This window comes from Sapajus apella, unplaced genomic scaffold (genome assembly GCF_009761245.1).
Source record: "Sapajus apella isolate SASKATOON/1434 unplaced genomic scaffold, GSC_monkey_1.0 scaffold14, whole genome shotgun sequence".
NCBI classification, from domain to species: Eukaryota; Metazoa; Chordata; class Mammalia; order Primates; family Cebidae; genus Sapajus; species Sapajus apella.
This window is the reverse complement of record NW_022436954.1, coordinates 3,445,223-3,461,065: the sequence shown is the minus strand read 5'-3', so window position 1 is coordinate 3,461,065 and position 15,843 is coordinate 3,445,223. Positions and strand designations below refer to the sequence as shown.

The window sequence follows — 15,843 nt, the reverse complement described above, 5'->3', positions numbered from 1 at the left end:
CCAGCCGCTCCCTGGTGCCCTCATATCCTTCACACCTTCTCATCTCACTGCTCAATACCAGGAGGCAGTGTGGCAGCCGTGGCCGCAAGGAAATTGATGGACCGGGCGGGGGTGTAGAGGGCTGGGGAGTGGCACCGGGAGGGGACTCTGGGCTTCAGCAGTCCCAGCTGTCCAGCAAGAGCCCATTAGACTCAGGCAGCTGTGGGCAATGAGGCTGCGGCCAGGTCACATGTAGCCCTGCCTATATGTCCTGCCATGACACCTCAAAGGGTGCCAGCATCAGGACAGAGGGGTACTCAGTAGCAGGGCTCGTGCTGGCTCACCCGACACCAGTGTGCGGTGCCCTGGGGATGGTGGAAGTCGTGGCTCCCCAGTTAGAGCTGGGAAGTCCCTCCGCCTCAACCCAAACCACCTCTTCCCTGCGTCTCTACAACTGGACAGGCTGATCTGCGTGGGGACAGCCTTGTCCCGCTGTGGCCCTTCCCACAGCCCTGACTCCCCGCTTGAGACACCATGGGCACTGGGCTCATTACACACTTAGAAATGCACATCTGGCCACAGAAAGATCCCTTCAGAACGCCCAAGCTACTGGGGCTCTTGGAAACACGTGCGTGTGGGAAATGCACAGACATGCATGCCAGAGAGCACACAGGGCAGGGGCACACAGCCATGCATGGACAAACACACATGTACACAGACACAGGCACAGCTCTGCTCTCCCCACACTCAGCCTCTGACCCCAGGATTGTAGGAGGGTTGGGGGCCCCCTCTGGGTTGTGGCCTCCTCTGGAAGCCCCTCTGCTGGCTCCAGAGTAATCCTCCTCCAGGCTGTCCTCCTACACTCTGGGATCCTCCCCCAGGCATGGATGGACAGCTGTGGGCACAGAGGCAGCCCCACTGGCCCCAAGACATTTGTATGGCCATGGCTGTACTGGCCAGACCTGCCCAGGTCCTGTGGCCAATCCTCCCCTCCTTCATCCACTTCCCCAACCGGAGAGGAGCCGTGAGGACAGGACACAAATCATGGACCCGTGGACATTTTCCATTTTATAGAATAGGAAACTGAGGCCAAGGATTGGGGGACCTGGCAAGGAACGTGGTACATGGTAGGTGACAAAAGGGGCCTCTGTGCTCGGAGCTGTGCCTCAGGACCCATTGTTCAGATGGGAAGGCTCAGGTTGGGGAGGTGTGGCTTCGGTTAGGAAGCTGGGCTAGGGGCAGGGGTCAGCGCGGGCATGGCAGGCACGGAGAATGTCAACTTTTCAGTCTGGACAAAGGCGACACCCTTCTCATAGTAGGCAGCCTCGTTAATGAACACGGGGTACACCGTGGACTCTCCTTCATAGAGCAGGTCCTCCCCGCTGAACATTTGGAAGATGGGATCTCCAGGCTGCAGCGGCTGGAAGTCTTGGTCCTGGGAGGAGAGCCAAAGGTCAAGGTTGCTGGGGCCACCTCTGCCCTGGCCCGAGAAGAGGACAACCCCAGATTGGCACCCAAAAGATGCCCCTTATTCATGTCCTTTCCCACCCACTCTTCCCTTCCTCAATCCATATGACAGCAGGTCTGGTGAGATGCCAATCTACTCTGTGTCTAGAAATGAAGACACAAGTCACCTTGGGGAGACCTATGCCAATGTGGAAGTGGAACCTCATAGTTATGGGCACAGGGATTGAAGCCAGAGTTCAAATCCTTGCTAGCTGTGTGACTGAGCAAGTCACTTAACCTCTGTTCCTTAGCTTTCTCATTTGTACAATAGGGATAACAAAGCTCCTACTATCATTCTAAAGTTTAAATCAAACAGGCTAATAGTGTTTAAAGCAGTGTCTGGCACGCAGTAAGTACAATATGATACTTTATTAAACAAATTTTAAGGCCAGGCGTGGTGGCTCATGCCTGTAATCTCAGCTCTTTGGGAGGCCAAAGTGGGCAGATCACTTGAGGTCAGGAGTTCGAGACCAGCCTGGCCAACATGATGAAACCCTGTCTCTACTAAAAATACAAAAATTAGCTGGGTGTGTTGGCACATGCCTGTAATCCCAGCTACTGGGGAGCCTGAGGCAGGAGAATCACTTGAACCTGGGAGGCAGAGGTCATAGTGAGTTGAGATCACACCATTGCACTCCAGCCTGGATGATAAAGTGAGACTCTATTTCAAAAAAAAATAATAATAATAATAAATAAAATAAATTCTAAAATTGTTGGAGGAGCCACCCAAATTGACTGTTATTGCTTAACATCTGCAAGTTAGCTGAGCATGGCTGGGTTAAGACCCTCTAGCCCTAAACATGGACAGCATGGTGCTGCCTCTATTTGTAAGAAGGTAACGAACCCCTCAAAATGAAACTTCAGGGCACAAAAGGCCACAAGACTGCACCAGACCCTATTCAACAGCGACCCCGTGTGGCAGCAAGCAGAGCAGCAGCCAGTTGGTTCTTGTCAGCCACCCAAGGGACAGGTGTGGAAGCAGGATTGCCAGATCCTGGAACATTCAGAAAGGGAAGGCCTGGAGAGAGATACTTGGATGACCTGCCAACAGGCATGGGGATGCTCAAGGAATCAATTGAAAATCAGAAGAGAGTTCTGTATTTGCACCTCCAAGCAGGTGAATTGGGTCAGGCCTGCTCCACAGCCCCTCCTTCTGCCTTCTACAGCCAAGGTAGGGCTGTCTCCCTCATGCTCTCCACAGGAGCTATGTGGCCTCTCGTGCTAGGCCCGAGTGTGGGGTTCCAGGGAAGGCAGCAGGGCCAGGGGAAGTGGGGCGGTGGAGCCCAGCCTCCCATCCTGCTCCTGAACCTGAGGTTCTGGTGAGCTCGTAGGAGGCTTGGCTGGGCCCTCTGGGGCTCGGTTTTCCTTGACAACCCTCCTCCCCAAGGCTGTGGCCCCAGCAATCATCCCCCCCCCCACAAACACACACACACCTGCAGCTGAGGATGCACGGTGCCTGCCAGGTTCCCAGCCTCAGTGCGGGGGAAGTCCATGACGCCCACGGGTCTATAGGCTTCCATCTCAAAGGCCGGAAAGGTTGTGCCTGTGTGGGTGGCTGGGTGTGTGAGCCAATCCCTCCCTCCAGGATAGGGGACAGAGTGGGCCGTGGGGGGACCTCAGGGCTGGATCCCAGCCTGCATGTGAGCCTGGCTCCCCGCCCCCTGAGCCAGGCCTTCTCTTCCCGAGAGCTGTTTCCCACAAGTCCCCAGGGTCTCACCCTGGTTGAAGAGTTCGATGAAGTCCAGAACTGTGGCCACCAGGGCGCTCATCCTCGAGAAAATGTCAGCCCGCAGCACACCCTGTGGCTGGGGGCCCAGCTCCAGACCTGAGGACCAGGAAGCAAGCGGTGAGGCAGGAATAGGACCCACGAACTCCTTGGAGAGGCCCCGCCCCTTGGTGCATGGCCCCACCCCCAGCCCTCCTGGCCCCGCCCACTTCCCAAGAGGCCGCGGCCCACCCAATCCGTTTTTGGCCACGGAGTTCAGATTGTGGCTCTCCTCCCCGGACCGCTGGTACAGCAAGACCTGGCAGGACAGCTCGGGGTACTGCAGCTGGGAGCGAGAGAGGCGGGTTAGGGGCCCAGGCCTCAATGGGAGGGGAAACAGGTGGGGGGCGTGGCATGGAGGAAGCACAGGGCACCACCCTCCTTGGCCAGGTCTCCCTCTGCCCTCTGGCAGGGCAGGGGAGGGGGTGCCCGGGGCCTGGAGTGCTGGCGGGTGGCAGACCCCGGAGACTGGAACCCAGGGGAACTCAGCCCGGGGAAGAGGGACTAATCAAAGGAGGTTCCGGCCTTGCCCCGCCCTGCCCTCCTCCCCTCTCCCCTCTGGGGGCTGTATGCTCGGCCGAGGCCACCTGCAGATGGCGGCACAGGTGCAAGGCAAAGACGTCGTGGGAGGAGTCTGCGATTAAGCAGGTGCCCATGTTGGCCGTGGTGTTGTGCAGGTCAAGGACAAAGTCAAAAGCCTGGCCCGAGGCCTTGGGCCCCAGCAGCTGGTTCAGCTCTCGGGCTCTCGTCACCTCGTATGGGTCGTCCGGGGTAGGCCTGGAACTGCGGGAACGGGAATGGGGGACGCTCACCCCCACAGCCTCAGTCAGTCTTCAGTGGTTTAAGGGGCGAGGGGCAAGGGCCCGCAGGAGCCACTCGGAGCAGCTCAAGGCTTGCCCGTCTGCCGCTGTGGCTGTGCCCGCCCCTGCGCATGGCCCTCTTGGCTCTACACTTCCCGGTAAAGTCCAAGCCCTCAGTCTGGCCTGCCCTCCCGCCTGCCTACCCACTCACCTGCCTCTCATGCCCTCACTCCAGCCACACTGCCTGAGCACCATGCTGGTCTCGTCCCCAGGCCTGTGTTTGTGCTGGGCCCTCCACTGGAAACTCCCTCTCACCTCTCTTCCCCTGGCTAGTTTTACTCAGTCTTTGGGGCTTGGCTGAGATACCACTGCCTCCAGGAAGCCTTCCCTGACTGCTCTCGGCCAGGTTAGCTGTTTTGTGTAGCCCCCGGGCCTGCCTTTAGCCTCCTGGGTTATGGTTGCCCAGTTCTTCCTCTGTGTCCCCATTAAGCATGAAGCCAATACCTTGGTCCTCTTCCCCCTTCACTCCCCTGAGCTGGCCAGAGCCTGGTCTGAAGATGGGGCTCAGTGACTATTCTTTGGAAGGCGGCATGAACAGTGGTCGGGACACATGACAAGTAAACAAGGCCTGTGGGGTGAATCTGAAGGAAGCACTGGGTCTGGGATTCCCAGAGGAGGTCCTGACACAACTTGCAGTCAGGAAGGGCTTCCTGGAGGAGGTGACATCAATCTGGGTTTCTCTAAGTGTTCAGTTTGTCCCCATGGAGGAATGGGCCACACAGGTAGAGGGGAAGCAGGAGTGAATGCAGGGAGGGCCCTGCTGGTGGCTGGAGGGGAGGTGTGCGGTGGGGGCTCGCTGCCCAACTGCCTGTGCCCACCTGGTAGCAAGGGCACTCACTTGAGGAAGGTGCTGGCGAAGGTGCGGTTGAGGTCGCGGTCCACGTAGCGGCGGCAGGCGGCGGTGGCTGCGGGGTTGGCCAGCACCGGCACTGCGGAGAAGCTGGGTCTCTGCAGCTCTGCCGGGGCCAGTAGCCAGTGCCGCACCAGGTAGACGCCCGACATCTCATTGCCATGTGTGCCCCCGGCCACTGCCACGTGGCGCAGGGGCTCCCGGGGTACAGGCAGTGAGCACATGCTGGCGTGGGGCGGCACCTGGGGGTGGGCATACTTGGGAGACCCTGGCCCCGAGGCAGGGCCCCAGGCTTAGAGCGGGGATGGCGGTGGGAGGGCTGAGGAGTCCCAACCCCGCAGGGCAGCCACCTGCCAGGAGGTGTGACCGGCTGGGGGTGTCTCAGCTCTGTCCCCACCTGCACCCCAGTGGCCCTTTCTCTGAGGAGACAATTTTCCTGCTCCTTTGGAGAGAAGAAATTTCTTTTTCCTAAACTGAGAAGCGGGGCCCAGTTATTCGGGAAGATGGGTTCCCCGAGGCACACTCCCTACGGGAAAAGGGCTCTGCTCCTTTTTATAGTCAGGGAAACTGAGGCTCAGCGTGGGGAGTGGAAAGAAGTGTCACCAGGGTTTGCTGTTGTGTGTCTGGGTTCTAGGCTGCTGCCCTTCTTGCCTCTCCCGTGTGCTCCTCTGAGCTGGTGTGGGGGTCTTAGAGCAGGGGGCACTGACCTGCTGATGTGGAGCTGGGCTTCCCGGGCACCCTGGCTGGTGTCTAACCGGCAGACAGGCTGGTATTTATGGGCCTGAAGATCCACAGAAGGGAAGTGTTTGTGTCAGGTTGGCAGAGAGCAGGGGGCGGATGGGAAGGGCTGAGGTCCACGCAGCCAAAGATTGAAGTGCCAGGGTCAGCTCCACAGGCGCTGCCCCAACCTCCCCTCTCTGCTGCTTGTGCTGCCACGGCCCATTGAGCCCAGGCCCTGCCGGCAAGTTCCTGCCCCTGCCCTTCGCTCCTCTAACACTACCAAGAGGTGTACTTTGGCGGCCACTAGGATGACAAGTTGCCCCTCCTTCACCACCTCGGCCCCCAGAGGGCTGTGGTCACTCTTGAGTCGCCCTTACCCACAGGTGCCATGTGGAGCCCCGGTTTTACAGCTCTTTGTTGCTTTAAGCAAAATTTCAAAATGTCTGATTCGGTCACCCAGTCATTTTCCGGGACAGTGTAACTCCGATGATTCAGTTTGCTCTGTTTTAGAAACGACCCTGAGGCTCATTTTATAGACGTGAAAACTGAGGTTCAGACGGATGCCTGCAGGCACACAGAGCCGCCCTAGAGACAGGCAGGCCAGGGGCACACAGAGCCCTAGAGGCGGGCCGCAGGTGGGACTCAGGGCCCTGGAGGCAGGCTGAAGGTGGCACTCAGGGCATCCAAGCTGGCTTTACCCCCTCCAGCTGCCTCTCAAGAGCAAAGAGGGGAAGGATGAAGGTGAGGTCCCCTGCACTCAGCCCCAGGGACAGGCAGGGGTCCCACCACGCTCAGCTGTCTGCTGGGAGAGGCTGAGGCCAGTCCAGAGGTCACTGGGGCCTGAGGCAAGCCGCTTCGCCAGGGCCTGCTGTGTGCCAGGGCCTGCTGTGTGCCAGGGCCTGCTGTATGCCAGGGCCTGCTGTGTGCCAGGGCCTGCTGTATGCCGATGCTGGAGCCTCCCACAGGCATCAATCCCAGGCCTTCTTCACCACCACACTGGGTCTCCCCAGGACAGTCCAGCCCTGATGCAGATGCCAGGCCCACCAGCCTGGGGGGCTCTGGGTGGCCAGGACCTCCAGGCTAACCCCTCTCGGAAGCTGCCCAGATCACACTCAACTCCATGTGGCCTGGGCTCTCCTGCCCCTACACCCAGGGTTCCGCAAGCTCAGAGCATGGGGATTGTGGGACAGGGAACTTGTTGTCCTGGCTCCCATCAGGGCAGCTGGGTCCTTCACGAGGTGGCAAGAGGGGCAGATGGAGTGTAAGGCTGAACACCCAGCGGCCCAGGGCTCCCTATGAGCCCCTCCAGGGGCCACCACCCCTGGCATCTGGAGCTTCAGCAAAGGGAGGGCAGAGACTGCCATTAGGGGGCCATACCATCAACCCCTGCCCCCCACCCAGCCCTGGGGGCAGCTGTCACTGGCTCCGTTTTCCAGGTGTGGACTGAAGCTCCAGGGGTTGGGCGACTTGACTGAGTCCCTGGCAGGGGGCAGGAGAGGGAGTCAGCAGAGGAGCCTGTCGGCCTGGGTCTGGTCCCTCCTTGCTTGGGGTAGGGGTCTCATGGCACCCCCCACGCTGCTTTATGAGTCCCAGGCCATGGTCTTCCTTGGTAGCCCCCCACCCCGCCAAAGGCTGCGATCCTGCCGACTTGGTGTGGGGCCTCTCAGGAAGGAAGGGCCTGCTCAGCAGACCTAGCTATTTTGGGGGCTACTGGGGGCCAGGGTGCTTCCTGCCACGAGGTGCTGGTCCCCCAACTCCAGGGAGGACAGCAGGAGGGGTGCTGGAAGGTTTCACTTCCCTTGGCCGGGTTTCGGCTTCTGCATTTCAGTGTGTGTTTATGGAACAGCAGGGGACCAAGAGCCCCTGCAGGAGCCCTCAGAAACAGCAGCCCCAGTCCCGACAGTGTGTGTGCATTTGCGTGCATGTGTGTGCACGTGTGCTGTGGGCGTGTGTGAGTGTACATGTGTGCGCATGCATGTGCATGAGAGCATTGTGTGCCTGTGTGTGCGTGTGAGCATGTGTGTGTGCGTTAGAGCGTGTGTGTGTCTGTGCGTGAGCATGTGTGTGTGTATGTGCATTCTGTGCACACTTGTGACCTGGCTCTGACCCTGCCTCCCTGACAGGCTGTGTGACCTGGAGAGATTCAGTGCCCTCTCTGGGCGTTGGCTCCTCCCTGTGAAATTCCTGGCCAAGGGCAGTTGTAAGGAGTGAGGAACAAAGGGCAGGCACAAGCTTGACAATGGGCAAATGCAGACCGCAGCATGAGTGAGGGCAGAGGATGGTGGGATCATGAGCGTAATCACTGGGGCCAGTTTCCTCACTGCAGCTGGGGAAACTGAGACCCAGAGAGGGGTCAGGGCTATGGCATTCCCCCGCGGCAGCTAGCTGCAATCAGAGCACGCCTCATTACCTGCTGCTTTTCTTTTCTGTTCTTTTCTTTCTTTTCTCTTTTTTTGAGACGGAGTCTTGCTCTGTTGTGCAGGCTGGAGTGCAGTGGTGCAATCTCAGCTCACTGCAACCTCCGCTTCCCGGGTTCAAGTGATTCTCCTGCCCCAGCCTCCTGAGTAGCTAGGATTATAGGTACCCGGGACTGCACCCAGCTAATTTTTGTATTTTGAGTAGAGACAGGGTTTCACCATCTTGGCCAGACTGGTCTTGAACTCCTGACCTCGTGATCCCCCTGCCTTGGCCTCCCAAAGTGATGGGATTACAGGCGTGAGCCACCGCCCCCGGCCACTATGCTATGCTTATAAAACTTGCCACAGCCCTCAGCTCGGGGAGACACCGCTTCCGGAACTGTCTCGGTGTTCTTACTTGTTGCAAGAAATAAAATCTGCCAAATCCTCCTTAGCTGACACTCGCCATACAATTGAGCCCACCCGTTGTGTGGGTAACATCTGGCGACCAGATGGGGCCGACTGGGGTTCTGGTCCTAACTCCCTGAGGCTCACTAGGGCGAAGCAGTGGGCAGTGGCACCTCCCCCAGGGGGAACTCACCCACGTGGCCCCAGAGGGTCGAGGGTGACTCCCTGGGATCTCCTTGGCACGTGGTCCGCGGGGCTGTCACTCGGCACTACCCCAAAAGCACAGAAGCAGCAGCCTGGACCTTTTGCTGGGTTGTTGGGTGCTGCTCCCTCAGGGAAGAAAGCGGACTTTGCCCGCGGGTTGACGAGACGGGTAAATTCTCTGGATCTAGCAGTGGGATCTCTAGACTTCGGCTTGGTGCAGCTCGGTTTCAGTTTCTGTTCCTGGCTCTTTGTGCTCCGAGGGGATTGAGACACACCTCCCGCCAGGCCAAGGGCAGCCGCATCTGGGTAGACGACAGCGGGACTGGTTTGGGGAATTCGTTCTTTTTTAGAGAGACAGATTTTTTCATAGCAGGCTGAGCTGCGTCTCCCAGAGCCCCCTTGCCATACCCCAGGTCACCAGAAGCAGGAGCTCTGCCACTTGATGCAAAAAGTATTTTTTTCAGATAAATGTTTTTATTATATTATCACACATAGCGGGCAAGGCTGTGTATATACACATGCAACTATTTACAAATATGTTATCATATGTTCAACGGCTAGAAGGAAATATACAGAAAAATATGTATTAAAATATTGGGGTTTTTTTCATTATTTTGTGAGATACTCTACAAAACATTACAGTGAGGTAGGACTATTTTAGTGCTAGAGAATCTGATAAAATGAATTTGTTCAGGAGCTTCTTTGTCAGCTGGGTGCAGTGGCTCACACCTGTATTCCCAACACTTTGGGAGGCCGAGGGGGACAGATCGCTTGAGCCTAGGAGTTCAAGATCACCCTGGGAAACATAGGGAGACCCTGTCTCTACCAGAAAAATCAAAAATTAGGGTGGGCACAGTGGCTCACACCCGTAATCCCAGCACTTTGGGAGGCCGAGGCAGTGGATCACCTGAGATCAGGAGTTTGAGACCAGCCCGGCCAACATAGCAAAATCAAGCAGTCCCCCTGCCTCAGCCTCCCACAAAGCTGAACTACAAGCCTGCACCTGGCCAATTTTTGTATTTGTTTTTTAGAGATGGGGTCTTGCTGTGTTGTCCAGGCTGGCCTCAAACTCCTGAACTCAAGTGATCCCCCCACTTCAGCCTCCTAAAGTGCTGGGATTACAGGCGTGAGCCACCGCCCCTGGCCTTTCTGCTGTGTTTTTCAACACAATGTCCCTATTGCTTTCCGTGAATTCATCAAAATCTCAGGTAGTTCGAATCTGCTGGGGAAGCAGAGCCACAGTGCAGGGCAGCTGCTGTATTTCCTGCTTTGCCAAGTGAAATCCACCCCTTTCAATTTTTAGAAAGTTAATAATTTTTTAAAAAAATGATATTGGTGCTAAAGCAATTGCAGTTTTCAGCATTACTTTCAATGTCAAAAGCAGTGATTACTTTTGAACCAACCTAATATTACAGAGACAGGATTTCACCATCTTGCCTAAGCTGGTCTCAAACTCCTGCGGGTGATCCACTCACCTCGGCCTCCCAGCGTGCTGATGACAGGCATGAGCCACCACGCTCACCCCCTCCCCATTTTTTTTTAAACTAGTTGAGTGTGGCCCAAGAGTTGTGGGATCTGTGTCACCACCAGCCCCGCCTCTAAGCTGCTGGGTGGCCAATATGGGAAGAGTAATTGTTGCAGGACTCCAGTGGCACAAGCCATGTGGGTAAACTATGAAAAGCAGAAGCGACACTGGGGATGCTGATATCTCAATTGGTTGAGGTTGCCCTTGACATATTGAACAACCCTGGCCAGGTTCAGGAGGGGCAAAAAAAAAAAAAAAACCCAAAAAACAAAAAAACAGGGCAACACCAGACAACAGGCTACCATGGCTCTTGGCTACAACCAACCAGTATAGAAGAAACAGTTCACTGCGGCCAGGCGTGGTGGCTCACGCCTGTAATCCCAGCACTTTGGGAGGCCAAGGCAGGTGGATTACCTGAGGTCAGGAGTTCGAGACCAGCCTGGCCAACATGGCCAAACTTCGTCTCTACAAAATATACAAAAAATTAGCTGGGTGTGGCGGCAGGTGCTTGTAACCCCAGCTATGTGGGAGACTGAGGCAGGAGAATCGCTGGGATCCAGGAGGCAGAGGTTGTGAGCCAATATCACGCCACTGCACTCCAGCCTTCGTAACAACTCGGTGTTGAAAAAAAAAAAAAAAAAGGAAAGAAACAGTTCTCTGGAGAAGATGACCAGCATAAGTAAGATCCCCAGGGCTCCCACTGCCCAGCCAAAGGGCCCTTCGCCCTTGAGACCACAACACTGTGCATATTGTAAACAAGAGGGTCATTGGGTACCAGAGTGTCCTAACTGTCCTCAGCGGGTAGGGGAGGAAGCTTCCCCATCAGTCAGCCCACCAGAAGCTACAGTTTGCTGATAGTGACCAGAAGTGATGGGACACAGGGAGTCCTCTATGATCTAGGAAGCCCTAGATCGGGAACAATTGCTGTGGGAGACACCCATTGGGTTTTTTTTTTTTTTTTTTTTTTTTTCTGATACAGACTCTCGCTCTGTTGCCTAGGCTGGAGTGCAATGGTGTGATCTCAGTTCACTGCAGCCTCCACCTCTCAGGTTCAAGCAATTATTCTGTCTCAGCCTCCTGAGTAGCTGGGACTACAGGTGCACGCCACCACGCCCGGCTAAATTTTGTATTTTTAGTAGAGATGGGGTTTCACCATTTTGGTCAAGCTGGTCTTGAACTCCTGAACTCGTGATCTGCCCACCTTGGCCTCCCAAAGTACTGGGATTACAGGCGTGAGCCACCTCGCCTGGTGACCTGTTTTTCTAACTGATGTTAGAGCCACACCTTTGCCTGTCTCCTTTCTACTGTGTTCCTTCTGAAATTCCGTAAAGGGCTCCTGCTGTATGGGACAGATAAATTTTAGCTAAAATTGTTCATTGGGCAGATACAGAGTAGGAATCTGTCTTTTAAGTAGTGAATTTTACCTGACCCGTGGCTAAACCTTCAAACGTTAAAGCTACAAGATCATTATTTGTAAGTGGCAGTATGTGCAGGTCTGGTTGCATTTGTCTATGGTACTGAATTGGCTTATAAAGAAATGAGTACTCATAAACTCAGCAAATAAGACCCGGTGCTTTTCAAGTTCACATAACAGTAATCTTTTGGTGAATGGGATTAGTCTAACATTGCTGGTTTGATGGGAATGATGTGTCTTCCGAAATTTAACTGAAAGGTTCTTACTTTTATGATAGTTGTCTGAGGTGCAGCTATACAAAGAAAATTAACAGGTAAGTAATTTGGAAACTGATAGATTCGTCTAATCTATCCGTTCTCATAAGTAATCCTGATAAACTGCTAAAAGTAAATAAAATCTGTAAAGGTAAATGGGATAAGTATCTGTCAACTTTTTATGTAATTTGAAATCTTCAATTAAATAATGGATACTCATTAACTATGTGAGTCATTTCCAAATAAGACAAAAACTGGAACAAATTGCTGACCATAAATATGTTTGCCGTTGGTTTCTGAAATTTAATATAAAGACTGAATATGTTTGGGCCTATAAATATGTATAAAAATTATGCTGTAGGGACAACATGTTTTTCTTTTTCTTTTTTTTTTTTTGTTTGAGACAGAGTCTCCCTCTGTCGCCCAAGCTGGAGTGCAGTGGCGCAATCTCGGCTCACTGCAACCTCCACCTCCCAGGTTCAAGTGATTCTCCTGTTCTCCTGCCTCAGCCTCCTGAGTAGTTGGGACTACAGGCACGTGCCACCATGTCCAACTAATTTTTGTATTTTTAGTAGAGATTGCATTTCACTATGTTGGCCAGGCTGGTCTCAAACTCCTGACCTCGTAATCCACCTGCCTCCGCCTCCCAAAGTCCTGGGATTACAGGCGTGAGCCACTGCGCCCAGCCAAGGGAAACATGTTTTTCTAACAATTACAAAATCGATCTTCTCCATAAAATACCAATATGGGATAGGCAATTCAAGATTTTGTGTTTCATATGTTTTTAATAAAATTTAAGGGTACTGGACGGTCACTGTGGCTCATGTAATCCCAGCACTTTGAGAAGCTGAGGCAGGAGGATCGTTTGAGACCAGGAGTTCCAGAGCAGCCTGGGCAACATGGCAATATTGTGTCTCTACGAAAAAAATATATATATTAACCAGCAGTGGTGGCACATACCTACCGTAGTCCCAGCTACTTAGGAGGCTGAGGTGGGAGGATCACTTGAGCCAGAGAGGTTGAGACTGCAGTAAGCCAAAATCATGCCATTGCCCTCCAGCCTTGGTGATGGAGCAAGGCCCTGTTTCATCATTTTGAAACAGACCCTTTTTCAAAAAAAGAAAAGGATAATTAAAAACAAAGATTTAAGAGTAACAAGGATTTTTAAAAACCTAATAGACAAATCTATATAGGAAGTATGCCAAAAGTAAGGTGTACTTAATAAGAAAACAAAAAGAAAGGTATAAAACATGTTCTTGCCGGGCGCAATGGCTCATGCCTGTAATCCCAGCACTTTGGGAGGCCGAGGTGGGTGGATCATAAGGTCAAGAGATCGAGACCATCCCGGCCAACATGGTGAAACCCTGTCTCTAAAAAAACAAAAAAACATGTTCTTTATTTGAGAAAAAAGTAATTTTGTCTAATTTAGAAGTTATTTAAAGGGAGTTTTAAAATATGGACTTAAGAAAGAAATAGAAAAAAGATAAAAGAAAGTGGTAAGTAGATGAGAGAGAGATGTAAAGAAAGTTAAGGATGTGAAGCAATGAGAATAATTTTGGATAGGAAAGAATCTTGTGTGGTCAATGTCGGTCCTAGACTAAAACAACTAGACGTTTAAGGAAGAGGAAATACCAGGCAAGTCCAAGCATGTCACAGGTGTCTGACTAAGTCATGACAAGGCTTGGGAATGGGAACTTATGATGAAAAAGTTGGGTGTAACAAAGGATGTGAAGGACCTCTTCAAGGAGAACTACGAACCTCTGCTCAAGGAAATAAGAGAGGACACAAACAGATGGAAAAACATTCCATGCTCATGGTTAGGAAGAATCAATATTGTGAAAATGGCCATACTGCCCAAAGTAATTTACAGATTCAATGCTATCCCCATCAAGCTACCTATGACCCTCTTCACAGAGCTGGAAAAAAAAAAACACCTTAAACTTCATATGAAACCAAAAGAGAGCCCACATAGTGAAGACAATCTTAAGCAAAAAGAACAAAGCTGGAGGCATCACGCTACCTGACTTCAAACTATACTACAAGGCTACGGTAATCAAAACAGCATGGTACTGGTACCAAAACAGAGATATAGACCAATGGAACAGAACAGAGCCCTCAGAGGCAACACCACACATCTACAACCATCTGCTCTTTGACAAACCGGACAAAAATAGGCAGTGGGGAAAGTATTCCCTGTTTAATAAATGGTGTTGGGATAACTGGCTAGCCATGTGCAAAAAACGGAAACTGGACCCCTTCCTGACACCTTACACTACAATTAACTCCAGATGGATTAAAGACTTAAACATAAGACCTAACACCATAAAAACTTTCTTCTTAGAAAGTTTTCTTTCTTAGAAGAAAACCTAGGCCAAACCATTCAGGACATAGGCATAGGCAGGACTTCATGACTAAAACGCCAAAAGCATTGGCCACAAAAGCCAAAATAGACAAATGGGATCTAATTAAACTCCAGAGCTTCTGTACAGCAAAAGAAACACTCATTAGAGTGAACCGGCAACCAACAGAATGGGAAAAAATTTTTGCAATCTACTCATCTGACAAAGGGCTGATATCCAGAATCTACAAAGAACTAAAACAGATCTACAAGAAAAAAACAAACCCATTCAAAAGTGGGCGAAGGACATGAAAAGACACTTTTCAAAAGAAGACATGCATGAGGCCAACAAACATATGAAAAAATGCTCATCATCACTGGTCATTAGAGAAATGCAAATCAAAACCACATTGAGATACCATCTCATGCCAGTTAGAATGGCGATCATTAAAAAATCTGGAGACAACAGATGCTGGAGAGGATGTGGAGAAATAGGAACGCTTTTACACTGTTGGTGAGGTTGTAAATTAGTTTAACCATTGTGGAAGACCGTGTGACAATTCTTCAAGGGCCTAGAAATAGAAATTCCATTTGACCCAGCAATCCCATTACTGGGTATATATCCAAAGGATTATAAATCATTCTATTATAAAGACACATGTGCATATATATGTTCATTGTGGCACTGTTTGCAATAGCAAAGACCTGGAACCAACCCAAATGCCCATTGATGATAGACTGGACAAGGAAAATGTGGCACATATACACCATAGAATACTATGCAGCCATAAAAAACGATGAGTTCGTGTCCTTTGTATGGACATGATTGAATCTGGAAACCATCATTCTCAGCAAACTGACAGAAGAACAGAAAATCAAACAGTGCATGTTCTCACTCATAGATAGGTGTTGAACAATGAGAACACATGGACACAGGGAGGGGAGCATCACAAACTGGGGCCTATTGGAGGGGGGACTAGGGGAGGGACAGTGGGGGGTAGAGAGGTTGGGGAGGAATAACAGGGGGAGAAATGCCAGATATAGGTGACAGGGGGTGGAGGCGGCAAACCACATTGCCATGTATGTACCTATGCAACAATCCTGCATGATCTGCACATGTACCCCAGAATCTAAAATACAATTAAAAAAAATATTTTTTTAAAAACAAAATGTTGGGTGTGATTAAGTTGGCTGTAATTAAATGAAATTATTTGTAACAGTTTTTTTTGTTGTTTTTATTTTTGGTTGTTTTTTCTTAGCTACTTGTGTGGCTGGAGATGGAGTCTCACTGGTTCGCCCAGGCTGGAGTGCAGTGGTGCAATCTCTGCTCACTGCAACTTCCATCTCCTGGGTTCAAGCGATTCTCCTGCCTCAGCCTCCCAAGTAGCTGGGATCACAGGTGCCTGCCACCATACCTGGCTAATTTTTGTATCTTTAGTAGAGATGGGGTTTCACCATGTTGGCCAGGCTGGTCTTGAACCCCTGACCTCAGGTGATCTCGGCCTCCCACAGTGCTGGATTTACAGGCGTGAGCCACTGTGCCTAGTCTATAGCAGTTTTTGTTAAAGAATGCATTTGGATGTTAAAACATGACACGGAACTTAAAATTTTGGTCCCCTCTGTT

The 15,843-nt window shown here is 52.0% G+C and overlaps 1 protein-coding gene across 6 annotated transcripts; it reads right to left on the bottom strand.

Moving 5' to 3' along the window:
• Positions 1-1,028: 1,028 nt before the first annotated feature.
• ACY3 (aminoacylase 3) lies at positions 1,029-8,952 on the bottom strand. Of its 6 annotated transcripts, XM_032282628.1 has the most exons (9): positions 8,678-8,952; positions 5,668-5,741; positions 5,315-5,402; positions 4,949-5,202; positions 3,838-4,033; positions 3,443-3,536; positions 3,203-3,310; positions 2,919-3,028; positions 1,033-1,414 (listed from the first exon to the last, which is right to left on the bottom strand). In XM_032282628.1, exons 4-9 carry the CDS (start codon positions 5,182-5,184, stop codon positions 1,199-1,201), a joined length of 960 nt encoding a protein of 319 aa, XP_032138519.1. In that variant the 5' UTR covers positions 5,185-5,202; positions 5,315-5,402; positions 5,668-5,741; positions 8,678-8,952; the 3' UTR covers positions 1,033-1,198. The 6 variants fall into 6 exon arrangements, with proteins under 6 accessions (XP_032138523.1, XP_032138519.1, XP_032138521.1 ...); XM_032282632.1 differs by lacking the exon at positions 8,678-8,952 and having other exon boundaries at positions 1,029-1,414; positions 5,668-6,498; XM_032282630.1 differs by lacking the exon at positions 5,315-5,402 and having other exon boundaries at positions 8,678-8,951.
• Between the last annotated feature and the right edge of the window lie 6,891 nt (positions 8,953-15,843).

Excerpts from the sequence above, each read along its gene's own strand:
- ACY3 (XM_032282628.1), bottom strand. The coding sequence starts at position 5,184 with ATGTGCTCACTGCCTGTACCCCGGGAGCCCCTGCGCCACGTGGCAGTG. Across the intron at positions 3,029-3,202 it reads CATCGAACTCTTCAACCAGG|GCACAACCTTTCCGGCCTTT; the intron begins GTGAGACCCTGG and ends CCACCCACACAG. Across the intron at positions 1,415-2,918 it reads CCGTGCATCCTCAGCTGCAG|GACCAAGACTTCCAGCCGCT; the intron begins GTGTGTGTGTGT and ends CTCTCCTCCCAG.